General features: G+C 37.9%; 1 protein-coding gene across 2 annotated transcripts in view; it reads right to left on the reverse strand.

Annotated features, from left to right (window-relative positions):
- Positions 1 to 10,963: 10,963 nt before the first annotated feature.
- Positions 10,964 to 27,404, reverse strand: part of SUZ12 (SUZ12 polycomb repressive complex 2 subunit) — a 43,836-nt gene continuing 27,395 nt past the window's right edge. For both annotated transcript variants that reach the window (XM_045070037.1, XM_045070036.1), the window contains 8 exons: positions 24,739 to 24,844; positions 21,115 to 21,292; positions 18,770 to 18,861; positions 18,432 to 18,575; positions 17,416 to 17,573; positions 16,828 to 17,026; positions 16,287 to 16,366; positions 10,964 to 13,339 (listed from right to left, as the gene is read on the reverse strand). In XM_045070037.1, the coding sequence (XP_044925972.1) occupies positions 12,994 to 13,339; positions 16,287 to 16,366; positions 16,828 to 17,026; positions 17,416 to 17,573; positions 18,432 to 18,575; positions 18,770 to 18,861; positions 21,115 to 21,292; positions 24,739 to 24,844 (1,303 nt within the window). In that variant the 3' untranslated portion in view covers positions 10,964 to 12,993. The remainder of the gene's footprint in view (positions 13,340 to 16,286; positions 16,367 to 16,827; positions 17,027 to 17,415; positions 17,574 to 18,431; positions 18,576 to 18,769; positions 18,862 to 21,114; positions 21,293 to 24,738; positions 24,845 to 27,404) is intronic.

The following is a 27,404-nucleotide window of genomic DNA, read 5'->3' on the forward strand; positions in this document are numbered from 1 at the left end:
GGCGTCCCAATGTCATTTTTTTCTTATCCTCCACAGGAGGATAAGATAAGTCATGTCTTAAGTTTATACGAATAGGATCTGCCTTTTTGTAGAAATGACTAAAACCTAACTTAATTCTAGATGAACGTGGATTATAATATTTTGACCTCTGAAAATAATTTAAACATTACTTTCTTTTTTTGAAGATTTTTATTTTTAAGCGATCTCTGCACACAACATGGGGCTTGAACCCACAACCCCCAAGATCAAGAGTCTCATGTTCCACTGACTGAGGCAGCCAGTTGCCCCTGCCCTTGAACTGTGAACTTAGAGTTTTGTTCAAAGCCAACTCATTTTCTTTAAACAGATAAAGGAACCCTGTATTGCAAATCCGTTGTGTGCTTGGAGGGGTGAGACAGTTTAGGTGATGATAATTATAATAACTATAAGAATTGACATTTACTGAGCTTCTACTCTGTGCCAGGCACAAATGCTAAATTTTCAAAATACATTTATTATATCATTTAATCCACATGAGCTCCTTACTATCTTGTTATTACTGTTGTTTCACCCTACAGACAATAAAACTTAGGTTCAAGAGATGTGAATTAATTTATCTAAGGTCAGGGCCAGTAACTAGTCTAGTCGGGATCCTAGCCCGGACCTGATGCACTCTGCGGCCGCCACTCATAACCGTTGTGCTCCCAGGAAGAGTGGACAGTAAGGGGAAAGGCTCAGGGGTAGATAAGAATCACCAACGGGATCCAAGGTAGCAGGTGATGGAATGGCACTAAGAAAGGAAAGGCTGACTGTCTCTGCCTAAAGATCTCAAGGAGCAAAGTCAATCTCAAAAGGTGAATGGAAATTTGTGAAGCCCAGCACTGGCATCTGAAGCAGAAGGGAGGAACTTACAGTTCTGGTGGAGGTGAGAACTGCGTGTGTCGTGGCGAGGGACGTGGTATGTGAGGTCTCAGTGAGGGGCTGAGCGGTGCCGAGAAGTAACATGGCATGTTTGTTTTGAAACTGACAAACTGGGGCGCCTGGGTGGCTCAGTGGGTTAAAGCCTCTGCCTTTGGCTCAGGTCATGATCTCAGGGTCTGGGATTGAGCCCCACATCAGGCTCTCTGCTCAGCGGGGAGCCTGCTTCTCCCTCTCTCTCTGCCTGCTACTCTGTGTACTTGTGATCTCTGTCAAATAAATAAATAAATCTTTTTTATTAATATAATTTTTTATTTTTTTAAATAAACATTTATTTTTTTGTCCCCAGGGGTACAGGTCTGTGAATCGCCAGGTTTACACACTTCACAGCACTCACCATAGCACATACCCTCCCCAATGTCCATAACCCCACCCCCTTCTACCCACCCCCCTCCCCCCAGCAACCCTCAGTTTGTTTTGTGAGATTGAGTCACTTATGATTTGTCTCCCTCCCAATCCCATCTTGTTTCATTCTTCTCCTAACCCCTAATAAATAAATCTTTAAAAAAAAAAAAAAGACTTGCATATTCTACTATTAATGGGTAGAATGTTTTGATCTTGTGGAGTTCTATATCTTTGCTGGCTTTCTGTCTAGTTGGGGAGTGTCAAAGTCACCAGTTGTAACTGCATTCATTCGTCTGTTTCTCCTTTTAGTTCTTCTAGTTTTTGACTTCTATCTTTTGTAGCGCCTTTGTCTTAAGAATACACACTTAGGATTGCTGTATCTTTTTGGAGGATTGACTGTTTTATCATAATGTCCTTCTCTGTCTCTGGTATTTTTCTTCCTCCAAAGTCCACTTTATCTGATAATAATCTAACCTCTCCTTTCCTGTAATTAATGTCTGCATGATACGTATTTTCCATCCTATGCTTTCTACTTTTCTATGTTAATGTATTTGGAGTTAGTTTCTTGTAGATAGCATATAGCTGAGTCATGGGATTTTTTGTTTGTTTCGTTTTTAATTTATTCTGTCAATCTCCAAGTTTTGTTTGGTCTATTTAGACCATTTACTTTTAATTTTATTATTGATATGTTAGGGCTTGAGTTGGCCATTTTTATTTTTTGTTTTCTGTCCTCTCTGGGTTTTTTTTTTTTTTTTTTTTAGATTTTATTTATTTGAGAGAGGCACACACACACAGAGAAAGGGGACACAAGGGGTGGGGCAGGGAGGGAAAAGCAGGTTCCCCGCTGAGCAGGAAGCCCAATGCAGATGCGGGCTCTATCCGGGACCCTGAGATCATGACCTGAGCTGAAGGCAGAGGCTTAACCCCTGAGTCACCCAGGCTCCCATGGCTTTTATTTTTTCTGCCTTCTCATGGGTTGCTTCAACATATTTTGGAATTCCATTTTGATTTCTCTGTAGTGTTTTTGAGTGTCTCTTTGTGTAGCTTCTTCAGTAATTGTTCTAGGTATTAAAAATATGTATATATATACATTAATATATGTGTATTATGTATATATTACATATATGTATTGTGTATGTGTGTTTATACAGATCTATGTGGAGCTATATCTACATCTACATTAGTATGGTAATGGCTTTTTTAATAATCAGGAGAGTCCTGTTTGGATTTCTTTGGATTAGCGAAAACAGTACTAATGTAGGTCTTTGGTAAAGTGAAGTGGCGTAATGTGAACTTCCGGAAAGCAGAGGATATTGTTCACTTTACCCCGTTTGAGCTTATGAAAAGTGTTGTAGGAACACTCCACTTTCAGAAAGCAGGGGATATAAAACTTACCAGTAATTGGTGTTATCATTTCAGCAGTTCAAGTGAAATAATCCTTACATCTCTTTATCTTTCTCCATTTACAGCAAAATTTTTTTTCTTAAATATTTTCTCTATATACATTTAGAACCTTACTAGACAATGTTTCCTTGACCATTAAAAAACAACTTTCAGAAAACTCAAGCAATGCCTATTGTATTTATCTATATTTCTGCTCACTGTGTTCTTTTTTCCTTCATGCTCTTCCGAGTTTCCTTCTGTTACTATTTCCTTCCTGTTTCAAGAACTTCCTTTAGCCGTTCTTTTATGATAAGCCTGCTGGTGAAAAATTCTCTTTGATTTCTTCTCTATTTCTTCTCTTGAGAATGTTTTGATTTTCCCTTTATTCCTGGAGGTTGTTTCACTGAACATAGGATTCAAGGTTGAAAATTCTTTTGTGTGTTTGTGTGTGTGCTGGTCGGGGGTTCTTAAACTCATGACCCTGGGATCCAGATCTGAGCTGATAATCAAGAGTCAGACACTTGGGCGCCTGGGTGGCTCGGTGGGTTAAGCCTCTGCCTTTGGCTCAGGTCATGATCTCAGGGTCCTGGGATTGAGCCCCACATTGGGCTCTCTGCTCAGTGGGGAGCCTGGTTCCCTCTTTCTCTGCCTGCCTCTCTGCCTATTTGTGATCTCTTCTCTATCAAATAAATAAAATCTTTTAAAAAAAAAGTCAGACACTTGACTAACAGAACCCCCAGGTACTGGGGAACCCCCAACAATTCTTTCCTTTCACTACTTGGAAAGTATTACGTGACCTCCCGTGGCCTCTGATGAAAAATCTGCTGTCATTTTCATTGTTTTTCCTTGTAGATAAAGTGTCATTTTTCTGTAGTTGCTTTCAAAATATATGTATTTTTTTGTCTTTAGTTATTGGAAGTTTATTTTTTTTTTATTTTTATTTTTTTAAAGATTTTATTTATTTATTTGACAGAGAGAGATCACAAGTAGGCAGAGAGGCAGGAAGAGAGAGAGAGGAGGAAGCAGGCTCCCTACTGAGCAGAGAGCCCGACGCGGGACTCGATCCCAGGACCCTGAGATCATGACCTGAACTGAAGGCAGCGGCTTAACCCACTGAGCCACCCAGGCGCCCAGTTATGGGAAGTTTAATTATGATGTGTCCTTGTATGGGTTTCTTTAGGGTTATCCTGTATGGGTTCTTCAGCTTCTTGGAATGTTAGGTTTATGTAATGTGCCACATTTGGAAAGTTTTTAGCCATTATTTCAAGTACTTTTTTCAACCCTGTCCTCTTTTTCCCGCTAGGACTCCAGTGACACAAATTTTACATCTTTTGTGTATTTCCACTGATTCCTGAGGTTTTGTTGGTTTGAAGTTGGTTTTTTTCTCTGTCGTTCAAATTAGGTAATTTCTGTTGTTCTACTTCCAGTCCCCTGAGTCCAGTCTCTGTCACGTCCCTCCTACTGTTGGGCCCATCCACTGAGCTTTTCAATATTTGTTTTGGTTATTGTATTCCTCAGTTCAAAAACATCCATTTGGATGGTCTCCGTACCCTCTCTTTCTGTGCCAGACTCTTTATACTCTTTGCTGAGCCTGTTCAGTTTTCATCTGTTTCAAGTGTGTTCGTAAGTGCTCGTTGAAACATTTTAATCATGGCTTTGGCAATGGGGAGTCTTACGTGTCTGTTCCACTGGGCCAAGGGATGTTCAGATAGCTAATTAAAACATCCTGGTGGTTCTGTGTGGGTGTTTCTGGAAAAGATTAGCATCTGAATTGATAGACTGAGGAGAGCAGGTGGCTCTCCCCAGTGTTTTGGGCCTCATCCAATCTGTTGATGGCTTAAATAGAACAAAAAGGCGGAGGAAGGTTGAATTTGCTCTTTGCCCATTGAGCTAGGACATCCTCAGGACTCCTGGTTCTGGGGCCTTCATATCTGGACTGGAATCTACACCTCTGGCTCTTGGGCCTTTGAACTCCATCACCTGCTCTCCTGGGCTCCTAGCGTGCAGACAGTAGATCTTGGCACTTCTCAGCTTCTATAATCGTTGATTGGTTCTGTTTTTCTGGAGAGCTCAAATACGGTGCTTTTAAGTTGTCAGTCTGGTGTTGGCATCTGTTGTCTTTCTTTATTCAGTTTGAGGTCTTTCTGATTCTTCGGATGACAAGTGATTTTCTTTTGAAACGTGGGCATTTTGTGTTATGTAATGAGACATGGGATCTTAATTAAACCTTGCCTTTCAGCTAGCTTTCTGACACCAGTCCAACAGGAAAAGATTGAGGGGGGCGGGCACTTTCTCATTACTGCCACATAGGAGATGGAAGGGTAGCTTCCCCTTGGCCTCTATGGACAGCAAGAGGAGAGCCCTTGTTACTGGTGGCGTGGGCATTCCGGTTCCTTGTGTGGTCTCCGCGGATGCTGCAGTGGGGGTGGCCTTGTTCCTCTAGGTAGTGGTAAAAGTCCGGAGTCTCCACTGGTTTCTTCTGAGCCTTATCAGAGCGAGGGAGAGTGATCCTGTTACTGGTGCTGGGGGCAGAGGTCCAGGACAGCTCCTCCCTCACCCTGGAAAATGGGCGGCCTCATTGCTGCCCGGTGGGTGATGGCATTGCCTGCTGGGTCTTCTCTGACGCCGTTCGGCAGAGGTGTTGGGATGTCTCGGTATAGCTTCATGAGTGTGGAAGTCTGGGTTCCCCATTTGGCCTATGCCAGCATGGGGCAGAGTAAGGACAGTCTCTGCTGTAGTTGTAGTTTTCTAGGCCTTCCATCACAAATTTCCAAAGTTTGGGTGGCTTAAATGGACAAATTGATTCTCACAGTTCCAGAGGCTGCTTGTGTGTGTGTGTGTGTGTGTGTGTGTGTGTGTGTGTGTTTTAAAAAACAAAATGAAAAAAAAAATGGGGGCGCCTGGGTGGTTCAGTGGGTTAAAGCCTCTGCCTTCGGCTCAGGTCATGATCCCAGCGCCCTGGGATCAAGCCTCGCATCAGGCTCTCTGCTCAGCGGGGAGCCTGCTTCCTCCTCTCTCTCTGCCTGCCTCTCGGCCTACTTGTCTACTCTCTGCCTGTCAAATAAATAAATAAAATCTTTAAAAAATATATATATTATTATGAAGGCAGATTTGGGAGTCACTGCTCCAAAGTAACTAAAAGTCCCCACCATGATTGTTTTGCAAATCTAAATGTGTTCTGCTGGAGACTATCCTTTATTCTGAATTAATCTTTCCTGCTCTTTTTGTACTTTATAAAATGAAAGTGCCAGTAGATGTCAGGTTTGTTTTGTTTGCAAATCTCACCAGACAAAACAAAAAGAAATGTGAAAAAGATATATTACGGGTCCATGAAGAGCACAACTCCAAGGTCTACTCAACAGCCCACATTGCCTGATACATGGCCATCTGAAAAATACTTTTTTAAAAGTTAAAAAAAGTTGGGGCGCCAGGTGGCTCAGTGGGTGAAAGCTTCTGCCTTTGGCTCAGGTCATGATCCCAGGGTCCTGGGATGGAGCCCCGCACCAGGCTCTCTACTCAGCAGGAAGTCTGCTTGCTCCTCTCTGCCTGCCTCTCTGCCTACTTGTGATCTCTGTCAAATAAATAAATAAAATCTTTTTTAAAAAAAAGTTAGGGGCGCCTGGGTGGCTCAGTGGGTTAAGGCCTCTACCTTCAGCTCAGGTCATGATCTCAGTGTCCTGGGATCGAGCCTCGCATCGGGCTCTCTGCTCAGCAGGGAGCCTGCTTCCTCCTCTCTCTCTGCCTGCCTCTCTGCCTACTTGTGATCTCTGTCTGTCAAATAAATAAAATCTTTAAAAGTTAAAAAAATTTTGGGGGGCACCTGGGTGGCTCAGGTGTTAAGTGTGTCTTTGGCTCAGGTCATGATCCCAGGATCCTTGGATCAATCCCTTGCATTGGGCTCTCTGCTCGGTGGGAACCTGCTTCTCCCTCTCCCACTCCCCCTGCTTCCCCTCTCTCTCTGTCTCTGACAAATTTAAAAATTTTTTTTAAAAATAAAATTTTTTTTAGATCTTTGAGAGAGAGTGGGTGTGTGCGATTGGTGGCAGGGGTGGGGTAGCAGGAGGACAGGGACAAGCAGACTCCATGCTTAGCACGGAGCTCACCATGGGGCTCGATCTCCAATGATCATAACCTGAGCCAAAATCAAGTCAGACACTCCAATGACAGAGCCACCCAGTAAATACTTTCAAACGAGGGCGAGTCATTTTCTGTTTAAAAGACAACTCTATTGAGTAAAATAAGACTAATCTCTCATAAACGGTTTTAATCCCATTAAATTTAATATTGATTAAAGCAAAATTGACCTTTCTAGGCAGCTTCTACTTATTAATCTTACATTAATTACGTTACACAGAATTAGACTAGTCCATACAATCTCAGCAGACGTTTGCATCTTCTGAAAATAGCTGTGGAAGAAGAAACTTACTGGAGCGTGTGATTGTCTTTGGAGGTGAGAGCAGAGGATTGAAGTTGGCAAAACCATATGGTTGTAGGAGAGGGCATGGTGGTGTTAACCATGAACAGGTTACTGTGCCAGGTATCTTTTGGAAGGAGGCGTTTTTATCTCATTTTACGAATGAGGAAACCAACTCCACGCATTTAAGCAACTTTATGCATTTTGAAGCTGCAAAAGCTGCACAGTTGGTGTTCAAATCCAAGCCTATCCACTCAGCTCTCCTGCACCAAGGGTAGTGTCCACACTAGCCTTTATCCCCCAGGACGCTGCTTTGATATTAGATACTTTGGAAAGTGGTTTATCAAAAGATAGTTGAATGTGCCCCTCTCTGGAACTTAAGATTCACGAGGACAGGAACAACGTCTGTCTTATTCATCTTTGTATAATCATGCCTATCGGAGGCAAAGGCCATAGTAAGTGCTCAGTAAGTAATAATGAATAAGTCTCCATAAGCCTAATTACATGGTAACCCTAGTCCTACTATGAAGCCTCACAGAAGAACCAACCCTCCAGATAAGCGAAATAGGGATACTACAGACAGAGTCCACTCAAAAGAAAATCTTAGTTGGATTGTGAAGAAGAAAGGAGCTAAGCTTTATTGGATCCTTGCTATAGCTGGGTAGTTTAATAGGTGACTCATAGTTTAAGTCAGAAGATAAAGAGCTTTTCTTCTGTTGCCTTTGTAACTTCACCCTTTCTTTGCATTTATAAGCAATGAATCTACTAAAGAAATAGATGTTTATAGGGACAGAAGGAGGAAGCAAATGACTCTGGTTTTGACCCATGAGAATTCTGGTTTTGACCCTGGAGAATTCTTAGAACAGGTTCTGAGTCTTCTTCAATCTGTCGTTTCCAGTGCTGGTGACAAGTGTTGGCGTACATTTAATAGGTGAGTGAAGGAATGGCTGCTTGTGGCCATATGCTAGAAGGGCAGATAGAAGCTCTTTGGGTGCTGAAAAAGGATGGAGTAGCTTAGACACAAATGTGGTGGTGCACCTGTGTGTGGCCCTTGGTTGAACGAAGCTTTGCCATGTGGATAGGATGGTAATCAAAATGGGAAAATAGATAAAATACCCTAGTCCAGGAGGTATCAACCCTGCTCCCTAGAACCAGCTTTATAGAGTGATCCCATGTGACATTTTTTTTTTTTAAGATTTTATTTGACAGAGATCATAAGTAGGCAGAGAGGCAGGCATCGGATGGAGCAGAGAGCCTGATGCAGGACTCGAGCCCAGGACCCTGAGATCATGACCTGAGCTGAAGGCAGAGGCTCAATGCATAGAGTACACACTGAGAACACCAGAGCGCATGCATGTACTTAAATTCTTACAACCCAAGTACCGTTAATGCTAAGATCTCTGCTTTAATATGGTACTTGGCATAATTAACAGAACCTCATATATTTCCACTTTTCTAGGAGTGACCTACTATTTATGTTACTTTAACAAAATACAAATTGAATTTTTAGAAACATTCACAATGAACTTCCTGTTTTACTTACTAGAAATTTACCATGTTCCAAGTTCTGTGCTAGACACTTAGCCCTTCTGCCTTTTTCCCAGTACAAACATCATCTTTCTTGAACTCCCTTTCTAAAATATTCTGGTTTCATTTTTAAATTTAAGAACTATAAAATTAAAAAAAAAAAAGGTAGTAAATTGCAATGTCTCAAAAATAGCAATGAAAAGCCTGCCTCTCCTCTGTTTTCTCCAGATTATCTTCCCTAAAAGCAGTGTATCCTTTAGACACATGCTATAACCAAAGCAAATATGGGCACATACTAATTTTTTCAGTTAAAAATTTGAAGCACACTAGGAACTGTTCTGTACCTTTTATCTTGGCATTTGTTCCACATTGGTTCACACACACAAAAATAAAACACTTCTTTATCCTTTTTTATTGCTGCATATATCCCATTTATATGGATCATATGATATACCCACCCTACTGATGACTTGTTAGAGTCTAGTCTGTTTTCAACAGTGGTGGCAATTTATCATTTTACATGTGTTCTAGTTTACTTGTAGAACTACCTAAAGATGGAATTGTTAGAGCAAAGGCTGAAGGCACTGTTTTTTGTTTTTGTTTTAAATCTTTTTCAAAGATTTTTCTTTGAGAGTGAGAGCAAGAGAGTTCACAGAGGGAGAGAGAGGAGCAGTCTCCTTGCTGAGCAGGGAGCCTGATGTGGGGCTCAGTCCCAGGACCCAAGACCTGAGCCAAAGGCACTTAACTGACTGAGCCACCCAGGCATCCTACATTGTGATTTAATAGGAACTACCAGACTGCTCTCTCAACAGTGTGCCATTTTGCCACCAGAAGGGTCTTGAGTGCTTGTTAATAGGCCAAGTAGTGAAACCACTTCCTATTGACAGCAAGCCAAAACCATCTGTGTTCTTGCTCATTCCATCCTTTTTCTGATAACTTTTTTTTTTTTTAAGATTTTTTATTTTATTTATTTGTCATAGAGAGAGAAGCGAGAGCAAGCACAGGCAGACAGAGTGGCAGGCAGAGGCAGAGGGAGAAGCAGGCTCCCTGCCAAGCAAGGAGCCCGATGTGGGACTCGATCCCAGGACGCTGGGATCATGACCTGAGCCGAAGGCAGCTGCTTAACCAACTGAGCCACCCAGGCGTCCCTCTGATAACTTTTTGGTTTCTGTATTCTGCAAACATGGAACCCTCCCATGCACTCTCCCCCAAATTCTTAACTTGGCCTGTCTTGGTATGACCCCATTTTCATACACTCTTCCTGTGTGAAGCCTCTCCACCTCATTTCCCATGCACTAGATACTTTAAACCGGTGTCCTTATCCCATCACTACCCTGAAATTGCCGTCATAACTCATTTTCTGTGCAGCAGGAAGACTGCTGCTTCCTTTCTGAAACCTTCCTGGCTTCGTCACTCCTCTGTCCTACAATTGCACTGACCAAGGACTTCAGGCATTTACTTCAGGACAAGTAGTGTTCTAGTAGTTGGAGAGTTCACCTGGCTTACTACTACAATAGCCTCCGAATGGTGGCTTCTTCCTCTGTAGAGCCTCTCCTCTCCCCAGTTCTTAGAGCCATGGCCCACAAAAAACACAGGTTGGTTTGTGTCCTATCTGTGCTGTAAATATCCAAATACCTCCTATTACCTGGAATCCAAACTCAGCACAGCTTGTAAAACCCTCCGTTCAGGTCACCAAGTATCTGAGCACCTAAAACCATTCAGCAGTACAAACGTCAGTGAGATGGACCTTGCAATGTAGTGAGAAAGCAACTGCTCAGAAGAAACCTCTAGAACAAGCACTGGAAGCACAGAGAGGCACTCAACTCAAAGAACACAGAGTAGCATGTGTACAGGTGACTGGTAAATAAAGCAAGAAGAACTCACCTGTCAGCTCCTCTGTAAAGCTTCCCCTAACTCTTCCAGAGTTAACATCAATGACTACTAACCTCACAGAATGTTGTAGATAACTTTATATCACTTTACTTTATAATTCTCATTTGTATCCCAGTCTATGAGCTTTCTGAAAGGCCAAGATAAATTATTTTTCATTAAAAAGAAAAAATTCACAACCAAAGATGGATAGCTGTTAACTATCAGGCTAACTAACACTGACATTACTCTGAACTTATAAAAATGTTTTTTGATAAATAACATGCCATTTGCAACGGATGTTACTAGAACTAAAAGTGGGATTTTTGCACTGGGTTCATTTTTTTCCCCCTTAATTTATTAACTCTGACTGTTGGGTGTACTTTTTCTGGATCCTTACTATCCTAGCCAAATGAAAATTTTAGTACACACATTAACAATGCATAATAATCGAAACCAAAACCAAAACAGAATACAGCTTTTATATTATTGAACTTTATGTACAAAATCATTTGATTTCAAATAAACATTTAATGTAAAAACAAACGTTCTTTTAAACTGAATTTTTTTTTACATCTACTGTACCATTCAAATGCTTTATCATCTTACATGATTTCTTCAAAATCTCTTACCAAGGGTACATATAGAAAAGCATTTTTTTTTTTATAAATAGAAACAAAGGGATTTTTTCAGCTTTTGTTATAAGATGACATAAAAAGTTTACTCAACAGAAGTAATTTCATTACTATTTGGGGGAGGGACTCACCAACTTTTTGTGCAAACAATGCTAGCCTTCTTTTAAGCATTAAGAGCATAACTGCTTAAGAAATGACATAAGCAATAATTCTACACCTACATCTCCCCTAAAATAATCTATTTTTTTTTTACATATGTGCACAGCTTTAGCAAATTAAAGCCCGAGAGAAATGCTCGAGATTCACTATCCAGAGGCATGATCAGAGTTTACTGTAACTCATCACTGAGAGAGCTTACCAATCAAGGAGTCTGTAATGAAAGCTGCAGTTTCCCTCTTTCCTATTTTTCTTAACACAAAAATCAATGACTAAGAACTTAATACTGGATGACAAATCACACCCACACTATTAGTTAAATAGCCTCACAGTTAAACACATCTTAAAAGACCAATCAAATCAGTATTTACATTTTATAAATTTCTGAAGACACCATTAGAAAGCTTATATATCCCTTCATTAAACAAAATAGGGAACTGCATCTGATGGTGGTGGAATGAAATTAAAAAATTAAAAATACCTGTATTTACAGCAGCATTGATCCTTTATAAATAAAGAATATGAAAATGCAATTATCTTCAAGGATAATAAAAAATTGAGGTGATGTTACTCAACCACAGTGCTTGGAGTTGGAATAAAAATCTATTGGTGCTTGTTAATGTGCCAGTAGTGAAACCACTTTCTGTTGGAGAAAATCCAACTGCAAATATGTGCATAAAAACACATATATCACAGGGCAAAACTGCTCACAACAATTCAAGTCAGCTTATCTGTATTGGATATTCTAATCATGAAATACATTACAAAGACATCCCTTGCAAAGAAAAAAAGTTATAGATTTTCTGATTCATTTTTATAGAACATTTCCTTCCTCAAAAGTGGCATCTTAAAAATCCCAAACTCATTCTTCCCTTGGTTTATAATGAAAAGATGTAGACAGCTGAATTTTTCAATGTGATTACCATACTGAAAAGTTAAAAAACAAAAACAAAAACAAAAAACAAACCCAAAACAGCAATATTTTTTCAAGTTTAAAAAAACATACTGGGTGAGCAATGCAGTAAAAGTATCCACATAAAAACAAAATGGTCAGTAACCTTTGAAGCCAACATGACCTTTCACGGTCAACAATGTGAAAAATTGATATTTTCTCAAACAGGCATAAGATGAAGAAGTGCTATTTTAAAATTGTAAAACTTCTAGAAAGAAGGATCTTATGTTGTAATTTCTCATTCCAAATTGATAAATGATTTCAAAATCAAGGATCAAGGTTTGATTGCAATAATAATGCAACATAATTTCCAAAAATCTTCAATTTCTAAAAAGGAATCACACTCTAATTTTCCCTCCCCAAAAAAGTCTTCACAATTACGAAGTAGAAAAATGGCCAGTCACAAATGCTAAAACCATTATAATTTAAATATATGAAATAATTTCTAGATTATCAATTCAATATATTTCATAAGACAATTGCTGAAGTTAAAAATACTTTCTTTCAACTATTGCTTTTCATGCTCCAACTAGAGTGTTGTAATGACATCAATGAAATGGACATCCATGTAATGCTGCATGACAAAGTGAAGTCGAGCCCTGACACAAATACCCTTGTTGAAATCATTTACTTCATCTAACAGTGCCTGTTTGAAACCTATGATTACAAACGAAAACAAAACTCTTCCTAGAGGCTGAATTCCCTAGAATGCAATTTCAGTGTTTGTCCATAACACGGGGTTAGGTTTTTTCTTTTCAGAGTTTTTGTTTTTTGCTCTGTTTTGAAACCCCTGAGACACCATCTGCTTCCAAAGCTTTCTCTTTTGAGTTAATTTCACTAAATCCATTTGCTGTCCCATTTTGTTCTTCAGTGATTTCTTCATTTGCAGGGGGAGCAGATTCTCCTTTTTCTAATTTTTGCTGCATTTCACGGAGCTTGGTAACAGCTTTATCTATTGACATTATGCTAATAAGATTAAAGTCATGCATGCTGACTAGATGAAGCATGAAGTTTCGACATAAATTCTTCTTAATTATTTTCTGTCCATAGTTTTCTACAAACAGCATACAGGCATGATTCATTTGATTGTCAGCAATAAACCTATTCAATAAAAATAACACAAACATCAACAGTGATATAAAGCATTTTTGTCAAATGCAACATGGTAACTGATAGACCAGTAAGTGATGATTTAACAATTAGTAAAACTACAGTGAATCTGAGATTCAATGACCTGAATGGACTTACCATTTTAAAAAATTTAAAGCGATTTAATTTAACTTAGAAATTCAAAAGATGTCATTTGTTTGTCCTAATGAAACAGCATATACGACAGTATTAAAAGTACAGAGGATTTTTCTCTTGCCACCACTTTCCTTAAACTCTCTACATACACACCAACTATCCCCTTTAGTTTCTCTCTTGACCTTGACATACTTTCCTAGTTCAGAAGCAGTTATTTCTCTACATTTTTCACTTCATGAAAAACCTTTAAAGAAATGAAGATGCCACATTTGTAACAACATGGATGGACTGTGAAAGCATTACGCTAAGCCAGACAGAAGGGCAAACAACGTATGATCTCACTTATATGTGGAATCTAAAAAAAACAGAGGTGCCTGGCTGGTTTGGTTGGTAGAGTATGTAACTCTTGATCTCTGGGTCATGAGTTTGAGCGCCATGATGGGTATAGAGATTACTAAAAAAAAACCAAATTAAATCTGAAAACAGTAACAAAACTCATAGAAAAAGAGATCAAACTTGTCGGTACCAAAGGCAGGAAGTGGGAGGAGGAGAGATTAAGGGAGGTGTTCAAATACGCAAAGGCTCAAGTACTAGGCATATAATGTACAACATGATGACAACACTGTTGTACAATATTTACAGGAAAGTTGTTAAAAGAGTAAATACTACGAATTCTCAACAAAAGGAGAAAATGATTTTTTCCTTCTTTTTTTTCTTTTTATTGTATCTATATAAGAGGGATGTTAGCTCAATCTATTGTAATCACTTCACAATAAATATAAATCAAACCATCATACAGTATGTCTTAAACTTACAGTGATGTATACCAATTATTTTTCAATAAAACAAGAGAAAAATAGCCACATTGAATGTGGTGAACAGTCTGGCTGTGTTGATAGAAAGCAAGGAAGGGGCACCCACAATGAATAAAATTTGAAAATAATAAAATCAAACCAAATAGGAGAAAGGCTGCTCAGTTATCCACTGAAACTCAGTGTCTAACAAAGTCTGTAAGGCCTGCCTGCAGATATTTTAAAATCCAAAGTTTACCCAACAGGTAAAAATACCCAATGATACTAGCTACTTTACAATGCTAGTATAGCACGAACCCCCCAACAGTTGTTATGCTACCAGAGTTAGATCAAGGAATGAAAATGGAACCCAATAAAGTAATAGTAGGACTAAAATTCCATCTTGAAACTGATCTATCAGGACAAAAGAAAAAAACAGACTTAACCTAAGTTTCAAAATACAGAAATGACTGAGTTTTAATGACTACACCAGGGACCAAACAAACATTTTCTCTAAAAGGCTAGATAAGAAAACATTTTAGGTTTTACAAGCTATATGCGATCTGTTGTCTTCCTCTTTTTTTTCTCCAACCCACTAAAGATGCGAAGACTATTCTTAGCTTAAGGCAGTGTACAAAAAAAGGCTATGGCCCATGCACCCCAGACATCTGGGCTGGAATTTATGCACCAGTTCCTCTTTACTCCTTAAGAGTAAAGAAACAGAAGTGCTCCTTACCATTTACTTCATTATAAATAAAAACATTTTGGCTGTTCACACTATAGAAGAAAACCTTAAATGAGGATCTAATAATAATAATGAAGGTACAGAAGAAACATAAATGTATTGAAAGGCAAATAGTTCACACACTGGGAAGGAGGCAAATCTGCAGGAAAAATAACACTTTGGAAGATACTTTTAGCCACAATGGCACAAGAAATAAGTACTGTTCTATCCTGACCTCTATGCAATGGTAGTAAGAAATCAGAAAAGCTATTTATATTTTATTCTCCAGAATTAAGCAATTAAAAAAAACTGTACTGGGGCACCTGGGTGGCTCAGTGGGTTAAGCCGCTGCCTTCGGCTCGGGTCATGATCTCGGGGTCCTGGGATCAAGCCCCGCATCGGGCTCTCTGCTCAACAGGGAGCCTGCTTCCCTTCCTCTCTCTCTGCCTGCCTCTCTGCTTACTTGTGATCTCTGTCTGTCAAATAAATAAATAAAATCTTAAAAAAAAAAACAAAAAAACAAAAAAAAAAAACTGTACTAATAGTGTGATAACCAATCTTCAGCATTTCCAGGTATGTACCAAGGGACCTAATGTTTTTTTTAATCCTTAGCAATAAAATAAATGAAAATTGGGTCATTAAAAAAAGGGGACATATTGGGGCACCTGGGTGGCTCAGTAGGTTAAGCCTCTGCCTTCGGCTCAGGTCATGATCTCAGGGTCCTGGGATCGAGCCCCGCATTGGGCTCTCTGCTCAGCGATGAGCCTGCTTCCCACTCTCTGCCTGCGTCTCTGCCTACTTGTGATCTCTCTCTCTGTCAAGTGAATAAATAAAATCTTAAAAAAAAATGTCTATTGGACATTCTTATAAAAAAAAGGGGGGGTGACATATTAAAAATGAGAACTGCTATTAGAGCTAACGCCTTTCTTAAACATAAAACCATTTTTCTTTCTGCAGTTATAATACTTTGAATTAGGATAAGATTTAGGGCACACTGTATGTAAGCTAATGGAATTTTCTTACTATTTTTTTGTGTGAGGAGAGGGGAGGGAAACGGAGACTCTAAAGCAGGCTTCAAACTGAGGGCAAAGTCCAATACAGGACCAACTGCCCGACCCTGAGATGATGACCTTAGCAGAAATCAAGAGGTGGATACATAACCAATTGAGCCACCTTGGCGTCCCCAAGCCAGTAGAATTTTAAATAAGTCTCAAACATAGATTTACAGAATGGAAGCAGCAAGAGGAACATAAAGGAAATGGAATATTTAAATTTAGAAATACCCTACCCATGTTTCATGACGTGGAGATTCCACAGTTTCATCACTTCTTTCTCTCCTTCATTAACATCAGAAAATTCCTCAATTTGCTAAAAAGAAGGAAAAAAAAAAAGAAGGAAAAAATACCTATTAAATACAGAAAAAACAAAATTGGTATTTCTAAAAAAAATTATGAGACAATCAAAAACAATTTTTGTAACTAATATCATCATCTTATTTATACAGCAAAGTGGCAACATTTGTTAAAACTTTTATTCAAGTAGTAATTTTAAAAGGGAAACCCTGAGTTATAAATAAGTTACCTACTTCAAAAAAATCAAAACACGATACAAAATCACAAGAAGAAAAGCTGTATGTCCTTCAGTTGCTAACTATTCAAATGACACAATTACAAAAATTGTGGATTCCTAAATTCCTTCATTTAGAAAGGAGTCCTTCACACTAAGTTAAGAGTTTAATTCATATTAAACAACTAATAGTTTTTAAACATGAATTACTTCATCATTAAGATTCTCAAATCACGGTCAGTGGTGATAATAGTAATACTCACTGTAATGGTTTTTTCTCTTAGCCATTCAGGATCTTTTTCATCTTCACTATCTACTTCCATTTCTTGTGGACGGAGAGGTAAACAAGTATCACTATGGAAATAGAGACGATTGTGTCCACTACTATACGTTCGCTGCTGTTCCACTTCTCCGTCTTCAGATTCAAGAAATTCAGACATACTTGCTTTTGTTCGTTTTGGTCTGATGAAAAGAAATGTTGATGTAACACTAAGTGACAGGGATAGGATTCTTTCTATTTCACACCTCTCAAATAGAGTACATTCCTCTGGTACAGGTTCCTTCCTATGCATGCACATAGTAACTTCCACTGGGAGAATTCTTTAATCCCTCTAAGCACTGTAGCAGTAGTGACATTAACATTTAAGACACAGGAAAAAGTTCTAAGGAGGAAGTGAGAAAATCGCTACAGGGGCTGGAGAGAGTTATAAAACAGTATACCACCCAGACACTTAGCTAATAATCTGAAATAATGATTCCCACCCTAAACAGTAGCCCTGTCGGGCTCTCCTTTGTCTCCATCACCAGTAGAAGTCAGAGAATAAGTTTTGTTGTATGATGTTTTTACCTACCTACACACAAGAATATGTGTGATAGGTGTTCTCTTTACTGGTCCATTGCGACTAAAAGCAAATCCAGGCTGGCGATGAATATCCTGAGGATTTCCGGCATAGGAGCCATCATAACACTCGTTGATAGAAACATCTATCCTAGCACCTTTCGGATGATACTGTAACAAGAATGCCAAAATGCTGAGAATAAGGAAATATTAATTATCTCTACCCTAAGTATCTATCACTCTAATTTCGTTAATTAAAAAGTACCTGTAGCTCTTAATATTTTGAAAACTAAAATGAGCCACACATGAGAATGGTGAAAGGGAAGTCAGAAGACCTGGAGCCAAGAAGATTTGTGTTAAAATCCTGGTTGTGAGGGGCGCCTGGGTGGCTCAGTGGGTTAAGCCGCTGCCTTCGGCTCAGGTCATGATCCCGGGGTCCTGGTATCGAGTCCCACATCGGGCTCTCTGCTCAACGGGGAGCCTGCTTCCCTCTCTCTCTGCCTGCCTCTCCATCTACTTGTGATTTCTCTCTGTCAAATAAATAAATAAAATCTTTAAAAAAAAAAAAAAATCCTGGTTGTGATAATTACTGGCTTGGTAACTTTGTACAAATTATTTCTTGTTTGAGTAAGAATAAAGAAATCACCACTTAATTCAAAGAGCCAATGTGAGGATTATATAAGTCAATATAGTGCACTATGCAAATATATGTAAGATGATCACTGTAATTCATGCATATAGCAATCTACCAAATGCAAAGATTTGGCATTTTGTGTAGAGGCACAACTTTTTATTTTTATTTTTAAAAGGACTTTTTTGAGAGAGACTGAGAGAAAGAACGTGGGGGATGGGGAGCCTGAAGGAGAAGCAGGAAGCCTGACATGGCTTGATCCCAGGGAGAAAACCCTGGGATCACAACCTAAGCCAAAGGCAGATGCTTAACCACCTGAGCCACCCCAAGAAGCGCAGTCTTTGAAAGTCAGACTGTCTTATATATTATTGGTAAAAAGAACAAAAAAAGTTACTTACAACATAATTGAAGATAAATCTGCTGTGGCAGAGTTTCAGATGCTTGAGTAAACTATAAAGTTTGCGGCAGTTCAGAGTACACCACGGGCAATGTAGATCATCTCTTGCTTCCGTCTGTTGTCTTGTATTGTTGTTATAAAGGAACTTTAAATAACAAAAAAACAACAAATCTCCAACTTAAACATCTCAAGATATTGTTTCAACATCACCCTTAGAAACAGTTAAAACAATTTAAAAAGAAAACCAAGTTAGAGACATTCTTTTAAATATGCCAAAAGATGTAACATGCAAAACAAAGCCATCTCATGATTACTTAAAAAAGGGCCAGCTAGGTTTACCTGATAAAATATTCTTAATTTTTGCCGATTTTCACTTGAAGTATCTTTTTCTTTTCTTGTTTGTAGGTCTGTATTCAATGATTCTTTAACAGCTGAAAATATACACTTTTATATTTAATGCAAATACATGCTATAAAAAGTGAAATGATGTATCTTATAAAACTATAAAATTTTCACAGAATTCTACCTATAGTACTTAACACTATTTTTTTTTAAATTTTTTTAAAGATTTATCTGAGATAGAGACAGTGCACGCGTGCGCGCACACACACACACACACACACAAGCAGGAGGGGCAGAGGGAGAGGGACAAAGAATCTGAAGCAGACTCCACAGTGAGTGCGGAGCCCTATGTGGGGCTTGATCTCGCAACCCTGAGATCATGACTGGAGCCAAAACCAAGAGTCGGACACTTAACTAACTGAGCCACCCAGGTGCCCCACTTAACCACAGTTTTTGTTCTCATCCTTAAGTTACTGGAAGGAGCCACTTTTTCCCCTTAGAACTCCATCTCTCTCTCTTAGAAGCACCACCCCCCACCGGCCTCTTAAAAAAAGAAGGAAAGAAAGAAAGAAAGAAAGAACGAACAAAACCAAAAAACCCTCTTATATTCTAAACCATTATGAAAATAACTCCGGGGCACCTGGGTGGCTCCATGAGTTAAGCCTCTGCCTTCGGCTCAGGTCATGATCTCAATCAAGGTCCTGGGATTGAATCCCGCATTGGGTTCTCTGCTCAGCAGGGACCCTGCTTCCTCCTCTCTCTGCCTACTTGTGATCTCTCTCTGCCAAATAAATTAATAAAATCTTTAAAAAAATAAAAAAGAAAGAAAGAAACTCCAAATAATTATATGTAGTCACTATAGTTTAAGCACTCTGAGGTCAGAGGTTGTTTTGATTGGTCTTTATATTCTCAGTGCACAACAGTGAGCAGTGAGTGTTGGTTTAACAAAAACTAAATTAAAAATGACTGTATTAGTATCACCTCAAATCCAAAAGATAATGTGGATAATCCCATTAATAATTTGGGTATATTTCTTTACAGACTTAAAAATAAAATGTTTTTATTTTCTCTGACACAACTAACCATTTCATGTACAATTCTGTATAAAACTTTTTCTCAGTTTCTTTGAAACACTTACTTATTAAGACTGGCCACAGAGTATTTTAAGACATGCCCAGAGCACAATGTACTTGAGAAATCTTTGCCCTGACACAGGCCATTTCTTACATCCCTTTGACTCTCACAGTAACAGACACACAATGAGTGGACATGAGTGGTCAATGTCAAAGACAGCTGTCTTAAGCCTTCTATCTTCTTTAAATAAAGTTAAATAAAAACATGCAGATGCTCTTAATTGAGGGCAGTGTTCCTATCAGGCAGATACAAATGACAGAACACTACAATGCATCTGAACCTTAACTCAGCAGAGTTAACTCCATTTCTAAGTGTTTTTCCTCTAAAAATTTCCTACAAAATGTAACCTGGTAAAATTCAAGTTATGATGATCCTCTTCCAGCCCTAAAACTGTAAAAACACTCTGAAAAACTGATTCAGTTCTACAACATATACAAATCTTCACATGATTTATAAAAAGCATTCAGTTACAAAACCATTTATATAGCTGCAGTTCCAAAATCTAAAAAGGTATGAAAACCAACTGTTTTTCTCATGAGCTTGAGAGAAATTTATTTGGTGGAAAAACTTGTCCTAAATTGACATGAAGCTATCTAAAGATGGTGTTATATAACATATAGCGCATATATATACATACACACAGACACACACGTGTGTGTGTGTGTATATATATATATGTTATATATACACTATATATTTCATCGTGCTTTTAAAGTTTTTTTAAAATAATTCCCAAACAGGGGGCACCTGGGTGGCTCAGTGGGTTAAGCCGCTGCCTTCGGCTCAGGTTATGATCTCAGGGTCCTGGGATTGAGTCCCGCATCGGGCTCTCTGCTCAGCAGGGAGCCTGTGCTTCCCTCTCTCTCTACCTGCCTTTCTGCCTACTTGTGATATCTGTCAAATAAATAAATAAAATCTTAAAAAAAAAAAAAAGAAAAAAAATTCCCAGACACACCTGTTGTAAAACATAAAGAACTGCTGATATTTCCCAAAGAATAATTATTAGAGCAAACAGCAAATAAATTAATCTGAACCCAAGTCCTAACTCTGCAAAACATTATTATTATTTTATTTCTTTCTTTTGGTAATCTCTACACCCAATGTAAGGCTCAAACTCAAAATCCCAAGATCAAGAGTTTCGCGTATTCTCCAACTTAGCCAGCCAGGTGCCCCTGCAAAGCACTACTCTGACAGCAGTGTTTTCTTACCTATAGTCTGAGTAGGTTTAACTGAACCAGGCTTGTTTTCTTGATGAAGACTCTCTGAATTTCTAGTGGCAAGAGGCTTGGCAATAGGAGCTGTAGATTTGTCATTGGTTTCTCCTGTCCAACGAAGAGTGAACTGCAATGTAGGTCCCTGAGAAAATGTTTCAAATGGAGGCAGCCTCTAAAAAAGAAAACATGAAAAGAGTGAAGGTTCCACATAATGAATTTAAAGAAATCATAGGAATAAAAAACCCTCCTGATATCTATTACGATAAATTAACATGGATCTGAAAACCTAAAATGCCTACAGAGATGGCCAGGCAGGTAAAGTACACAGATGGCACAGGACAGACTAAAGTACCTGAGAGCTCAGGTTGCCCAAAGAGGCAGCCACTTAACAACAATGGATGAATTGCTGCCATGTGCAAACCGAACCCCAGTACAACCATATTTTCAAATTTGTTCAAAAAAGTCAGAAATCCAAGACCTCGTGGGAAATCTTCCTATTCTTACATGTTGGTAATCAACTGAAAAATGGTTTTAAAACAAAACTTTTGGTAAGCAAAGCCTGCCAGTGTGCAACCTGTCAGATGACCAACTACTTTCTTTTTGTAAACTGAACACTTTACAGCAATTAGAAATTGTCCTGACTTCTTCAGCTTCAATGCCAGCTGCCCTGGTTTCTCCTTTTGGGTTCTGGGACTCTGAACTCTTTTGGCTTTCCTCCTCAACCTCTAATCACTTATAAGATGACTCTTCTGGTCTCCTTAATTCCTAGCTAACATTTAGCCACCTGCCCTAATCTCTCACCTATCCTTAAAGATACACTTATTAGATTGATGATCACAAATTGATTCTTTATACTTGAGCTCCAAAACTGTGTATCTCAACTGCCTCTTGGACATTGCCACTTGGATGACATCAATGTCACCCTGAACTGAACTAAAAATATGTTTAGATATGAATCTATTTTCTTTCCATCCCAGGTATAATTAGTTTTGTTCCTAGCATTATCATTCTACTAGTGACCCTAACCTAAAAACTTCAGAATTACATTTGAATCCTATTTTTCTTTTGTTTCTCTTATGTAATCATCAAGTATAGATCCTTACTACCTTATTACTACAGTATCTTAGCTGCTCTTGTCCTTCTAATTTTTACTTCTCAATTTATATATAGAAAACCAAATAATCTTCTGGAAGACTGCTTTCATGCTATTCCAGAGAAAGCTGTTTTTTTGGGGTGCCTGGGTGGCTCAGTTAAGCATCCACCTTCAGCTCAGGTCATGAGCCCTGAATAAAGCCCTGCATCTGGCTCCCCCTCAGCGGGGAGTCTCCTTCCCCCTTTGCCCCTCCCCTCTGCTCATGCTCTCTCTCAAATAAACAATAAAATCTTAAAAAAAAAAAAAAAAAAGAAACCTGTTTATTTTACTGCCATACAAGCCTAAACTCCTATAACTTTATTACAAATAATCCTCTTAAAACTGTAATTCTGGACAGTAATGAAATAAAAGTGTGCTTTTATAAACCAGTTTTGAAAAAGTAAGTCTCTCCATATCTAGGTATTTATCTCATAAAAATAATTGCAATGCATAAAGATACATGTACTAGTATATTCACATTTGTGAAAAGGTAAAAAAAAAAGTTAATAAAATTGAATTATCCATTAAAATTGCATTGGTTTAGTAAATTATGGGATATTTATTTAAAAGAATACTACAAAGCTTTTAAAAAGAACCGAATCTAGATGCTTTAACTTTAAAGGGATGCCCATATCATAGTGCTTCAATTTCTTGGGAAAACCCAACAACTCCTGTATTTTCTTGTGAATAAAAATTTAAACTTTAAGAAATTTAAAACATAATGAACACCTGCAGCAAATTCAAACACCACAGATAATAAATTTCATCACCTAGAAGTAACCATTAATTTTAGAAAAAGTAGGAATATATATACAATATTCAGTAAAAACTAAATACCATGGAAATCCTGTCAAGACAATCTTTTTATATTTAATATATTTCCAATTTCTCACTACTTTAATATTTTTGACATGATCTGTTACATCTTTTCAGTTAACCAGTTCCTAACCTTGTGACAAAATTGAGAAACTGGGCTTAATTGCTAATGCCTAGAAATACAATTAAAATGTCATCCACGTTGCCAGTCTGCCCCCTCGGTAAGGCTGTCCCCAGTTATTCTCACATTGAAGCATTATGTGTCCTCACATCTCCAACTAGATACTGTCAATCTTTTTGTCAAACTAGTAAAGTAGTATCTCTGATTTTTACATGTCTTTGAATACTAGTAAGGTTAAGTATCTTTAAAAGCTTGCTAGCTAGTCATCTATACTTGTCGCCTTAAGAATTGCATGATTGTCCTTTAACCATTTTTCTAATTAGATTGCCTATTTTTCTTATTGATTTATAAAATTACAGATTTATAATAGCTTTTTGTATGTTACTTCTTCCTTGGCCTATCATTTGTTTTTAACTTTAGATTTTTATAGTGGAGAAATGATTCACTTTCATTATTTTATGCTAACTTTCACAACATACTTTTAAGAGCTTTCTTCATATTAAATTATATTAATATTCACCTACATTTTTCCAAGTTTTATAATACTAACTTTTACATTTATGAGTCTTCTTCAGTTTATGATGTCTAAGTTTATTTACAGATGGCTGTAATTGTGACAGTTCTGTCACAATGAATGGTGTCTCCCACACAGATCTAATACCAATTTTATCAGAAACTAAAGTCCAAAAGCACACGAAACTACTTTAAAACAATGTTTCAGTGATCCAACTCATCTATGTTTACTGTACCATAGAATTTAAAGGTTTGTGGGCTTTTTTTGTTTGTTTGTTTGTTTTTTACCTTAATAGTATGTTCTACTATCTGGTAAGTAAATGTTTTTAGAAAATTTCCACAATATTCCTTTGAAACTAATTTTAAGGCTTAAAAAAAATCCTGGGATTTTGCTTGTGATAGTACACTGACCTAATATGTTTGGAAATAAATGACGTCATTATTCTATTGCGTCTGCCTACCCAAGAAATATATTTATTCTTTCAAGTCTCAAAAAAGTTACTTTAAATTTGATTCATCTCAGTTCTGCAGATTTCTTGACAAATGTATTATTGGTCATCGTTATGTTGCCTGCTGTTACTATAAACAGGATTTACAACAATTTGTTGTTGTGGTGGTGGTGGTGGTTGTTTTTAATTCAAGTTAGCTAACACATAGTGTAGTACTGGTTTCGGGTACAACAGTAGTTAACATTTATTGAGCACTTATTTTATGCCAGGCATGGTGCTAAGCATATTTATTTCATTTAATCCATCAATTCTATGCCTCGTTTTCTAGATGAGAAAACTGAGGCACAAAAGCTTAAATAACCTGCCAGAATGCCACACAGCTAGGGAGTGAAGATCTGAACCTGGCAGTCTGGCTCCAGACTTTCAGCGCTTTCCACTGAATACTCTGACTAGGTATTTGTATCTTTCAAAGTATAAAAACAAAGGATTCTTTACTTCCAACATGAATTTGCATCTGGGAAAGAAAACATCAATCAAAAATGGGAGTTCATGACTATAACGTGCTCCGCCTTCTAAGCAGTCCATACCTTCCCATCAAGAATAGTCTCCCATGTTGCTCTTTTCTTGCTTATTGGACATTCTTCCATTTCCTGCATGGCTACTTCATATTCCCCATCTAAAAGCTGTAAGCGCCTGTTAGACAAACACATACACTTTAAAGTAACCTGTGTATTACTGTTAAGTACACAAATTCTACATATTTAGATTTACACTAAAAAGCATTTATTAAATTTATAAACTAGCTTACACACCCAACAAAACTTTGAAATATACCTACTCTCCATTCCTGACAAAAGCAATTTTAATGATTTGCACTAGTAATTACTACTAGAGAATTACTTCATTACTGTAGCTACTCAGACATAACTTATTATGTACTAATATATAATAATATGTCTAAATTCTCAAAACTTGGTAAATTTTAAACATTAAGTATAAAGCACGAGTGTAGGCTTTATACTTTAATGAAATGGGATAACAACAGTGTTATAATACTTGCCTTAGGTAACCACTAAGAATTATGCCTCTGTCATTTCTGACTATTGAAAAAATTTGAACTAGAATTCTTGACTTTCATTCATGACCAATAAACTCAATGATTATGACTCTGGTAACTATAAGATCCTGGGGGCACCTGGCACATATAGGTGCTCAATAAACATTTCATGGATGAATAAATGAAAGAAATACCAGTTGAATCAAAGAATTATGCCCATACTCACAGTACAGTTTTAATGTATGTGTACATATATGTGTGTTTATATACAGTTTGCATTATTTTTCATACCTTTAAACATTGGTAACACTACCAACCTAAACATCATTCTTCAACCATGCTTAATAATTAATTGTACGTCACAAGAATCTGGCTTCTCGTCATCAGTCTTGGAATAGTTCTGTTAGGTGGTAACAACTAACATTTATTGAGTGCTTACTATGTGCCAGGCATTATTTGAAAGACTTTGCATGTTTCATTTAATCTTCCCAACTCTATGAAGTAGATTATTCCACTTTTCAAAAGAAAAAACTGAGGCAGAGAGATTAAGTAGCTCGCCTTAAGATGACAAAGTAGCCAGAGCTAGCAACTGAATCTGCGTAGTCTAAGTCTGACCTTAATACCAAATGATTTTGAGACTTAAGAATTTGTCTTTACGCTATGAGCCTGGAGTTATTCTACTTCAACAGTCTAGCAGTAAAGCTATTCAACTTAACATTTAAAAAAGCTATTCTACGTATTTGTATAGGTAATAATACACTCATATACTTCTAAACTGAAATGAGGCTTCCCTCATGCGTTTACATGGCTGTATGATATTGTTTTACAGTTGTGCATTTGATAGCTACAATCCAGTTTGCTCTCCTACCTGTAGTGCATGAGGAGGCCCTTTTTTCCCCACAGCCTCATCAACAGTGCTTTATCAGTTTTTTGATCTCTGCCAAACTGGTAAGTGAAAAAATGACATCTCAGTGTACTTTTATATTCAGATGTCTTATCTTTTAAATGTTTAAGAACCAGATATATTTTCCTTTTTTCTAAACATTTTCTCTCTCACTCATTCTTCTACTAGGCTGTGGTATTTTTCTTAATGAGTATGATTTATTATATTAAAGAAATGAGACATCAATCTATAGTAGGAGTTGAAATTAATTCTCCCTTGTCATTTTATTTTTGACATAGCTTTTGTTTTCAGAGTTAAGTTTTTAATTTTGCTCTGTATTTCATACTTTTTCTATATGGCTTTTGAATTGTAGTCATTGTTTAAGGAGACTTTAACTTCTCTGAGATTATAAAAAGAACTTTTTACACATCTAACTCCTGAGATCTTGGGTTGTAAATGCTTTTCCTCCATTAAAAAGAATCAAGACTAGGAGTGTCTGACTGGCTCAGTCAGAAGAACATGCAACTCTTTATCCTGGGGTTTTGAGTTCAAGCCCCATGCTGGGTGTAGAGATTACTTAATGTTATTGGGCTCCCACCACTTAAAAAAAGGCGGGGGCCCTTCTGGCTTAAGCATCTGATTCCTTGTTTCGGCTCAGGTCATGATCTGAGGGTCATGAGATCAAGCCCAACCCCATGTCTGGCTCTGCACTGAGCAGAGCCTACTTGAGATTCCCTTCCTCCCCATCTGACACGCTCCTCGTTCCCACTCATGCATGCTTGCTCTCTCTCAAATAAATAGAATCTAAAAAAAAAAAAAGGAATCAAGACTCTGAAGAAATGGCCAATTCCAGAGTAGAAGTAGGAGAAGAAATGTAAGCCTGGGGCATCTTACTATTCAGAAAATAAGGAAAAACAAACAATAAATAAAAGTTAAATCAAAAAGTCAAATAGGGGGACGCCTGGGTGGCTCAGTTGGTTAGGCAGCTGCCTTCGGCTCAGGTCATGGTCCCAGCGTCCTGGGATCGAGTCCCGCATCGGGTTCCTTGCTCCGCAGGGAGCCTGCTTCTCCCTCTGACACTGCCTTCCAGTCTGTCTGCCTGTGCTCGCTCTCGCTCTCTCTCTGACAAATAAATAAATAAAATCTTAAAAAAAAAAAAAAAAAAGTCAAATAGGGCTCTATTTAGAGGGGTTCCTCCAGAGTAAGTCTGGGACAACTTGAGCATTAAAATGAATAACAACATGAGCAGATTAAAGCAGAATGAATAAAAATGGCATCTGTTATTTGATTAAGAAGAAATACTGATTAAAATA

The sequence above is a fragment of the Mustela putorius genome, unplaced genomic scaffold, assembly GCF_011764305.1.
Source record: "Mustela putorius furo isolate JIRA1106 unplaced genomic scaffold, ASM1176430v1.1 tig00003962_pilon_pilon_pilon, whole genome shotgun sequence".
NCBI lineage: Eukaryota > Metazoa > Chordata > Mammalia > Carnivora > Mustelidae > Mustela > Mustela putorius.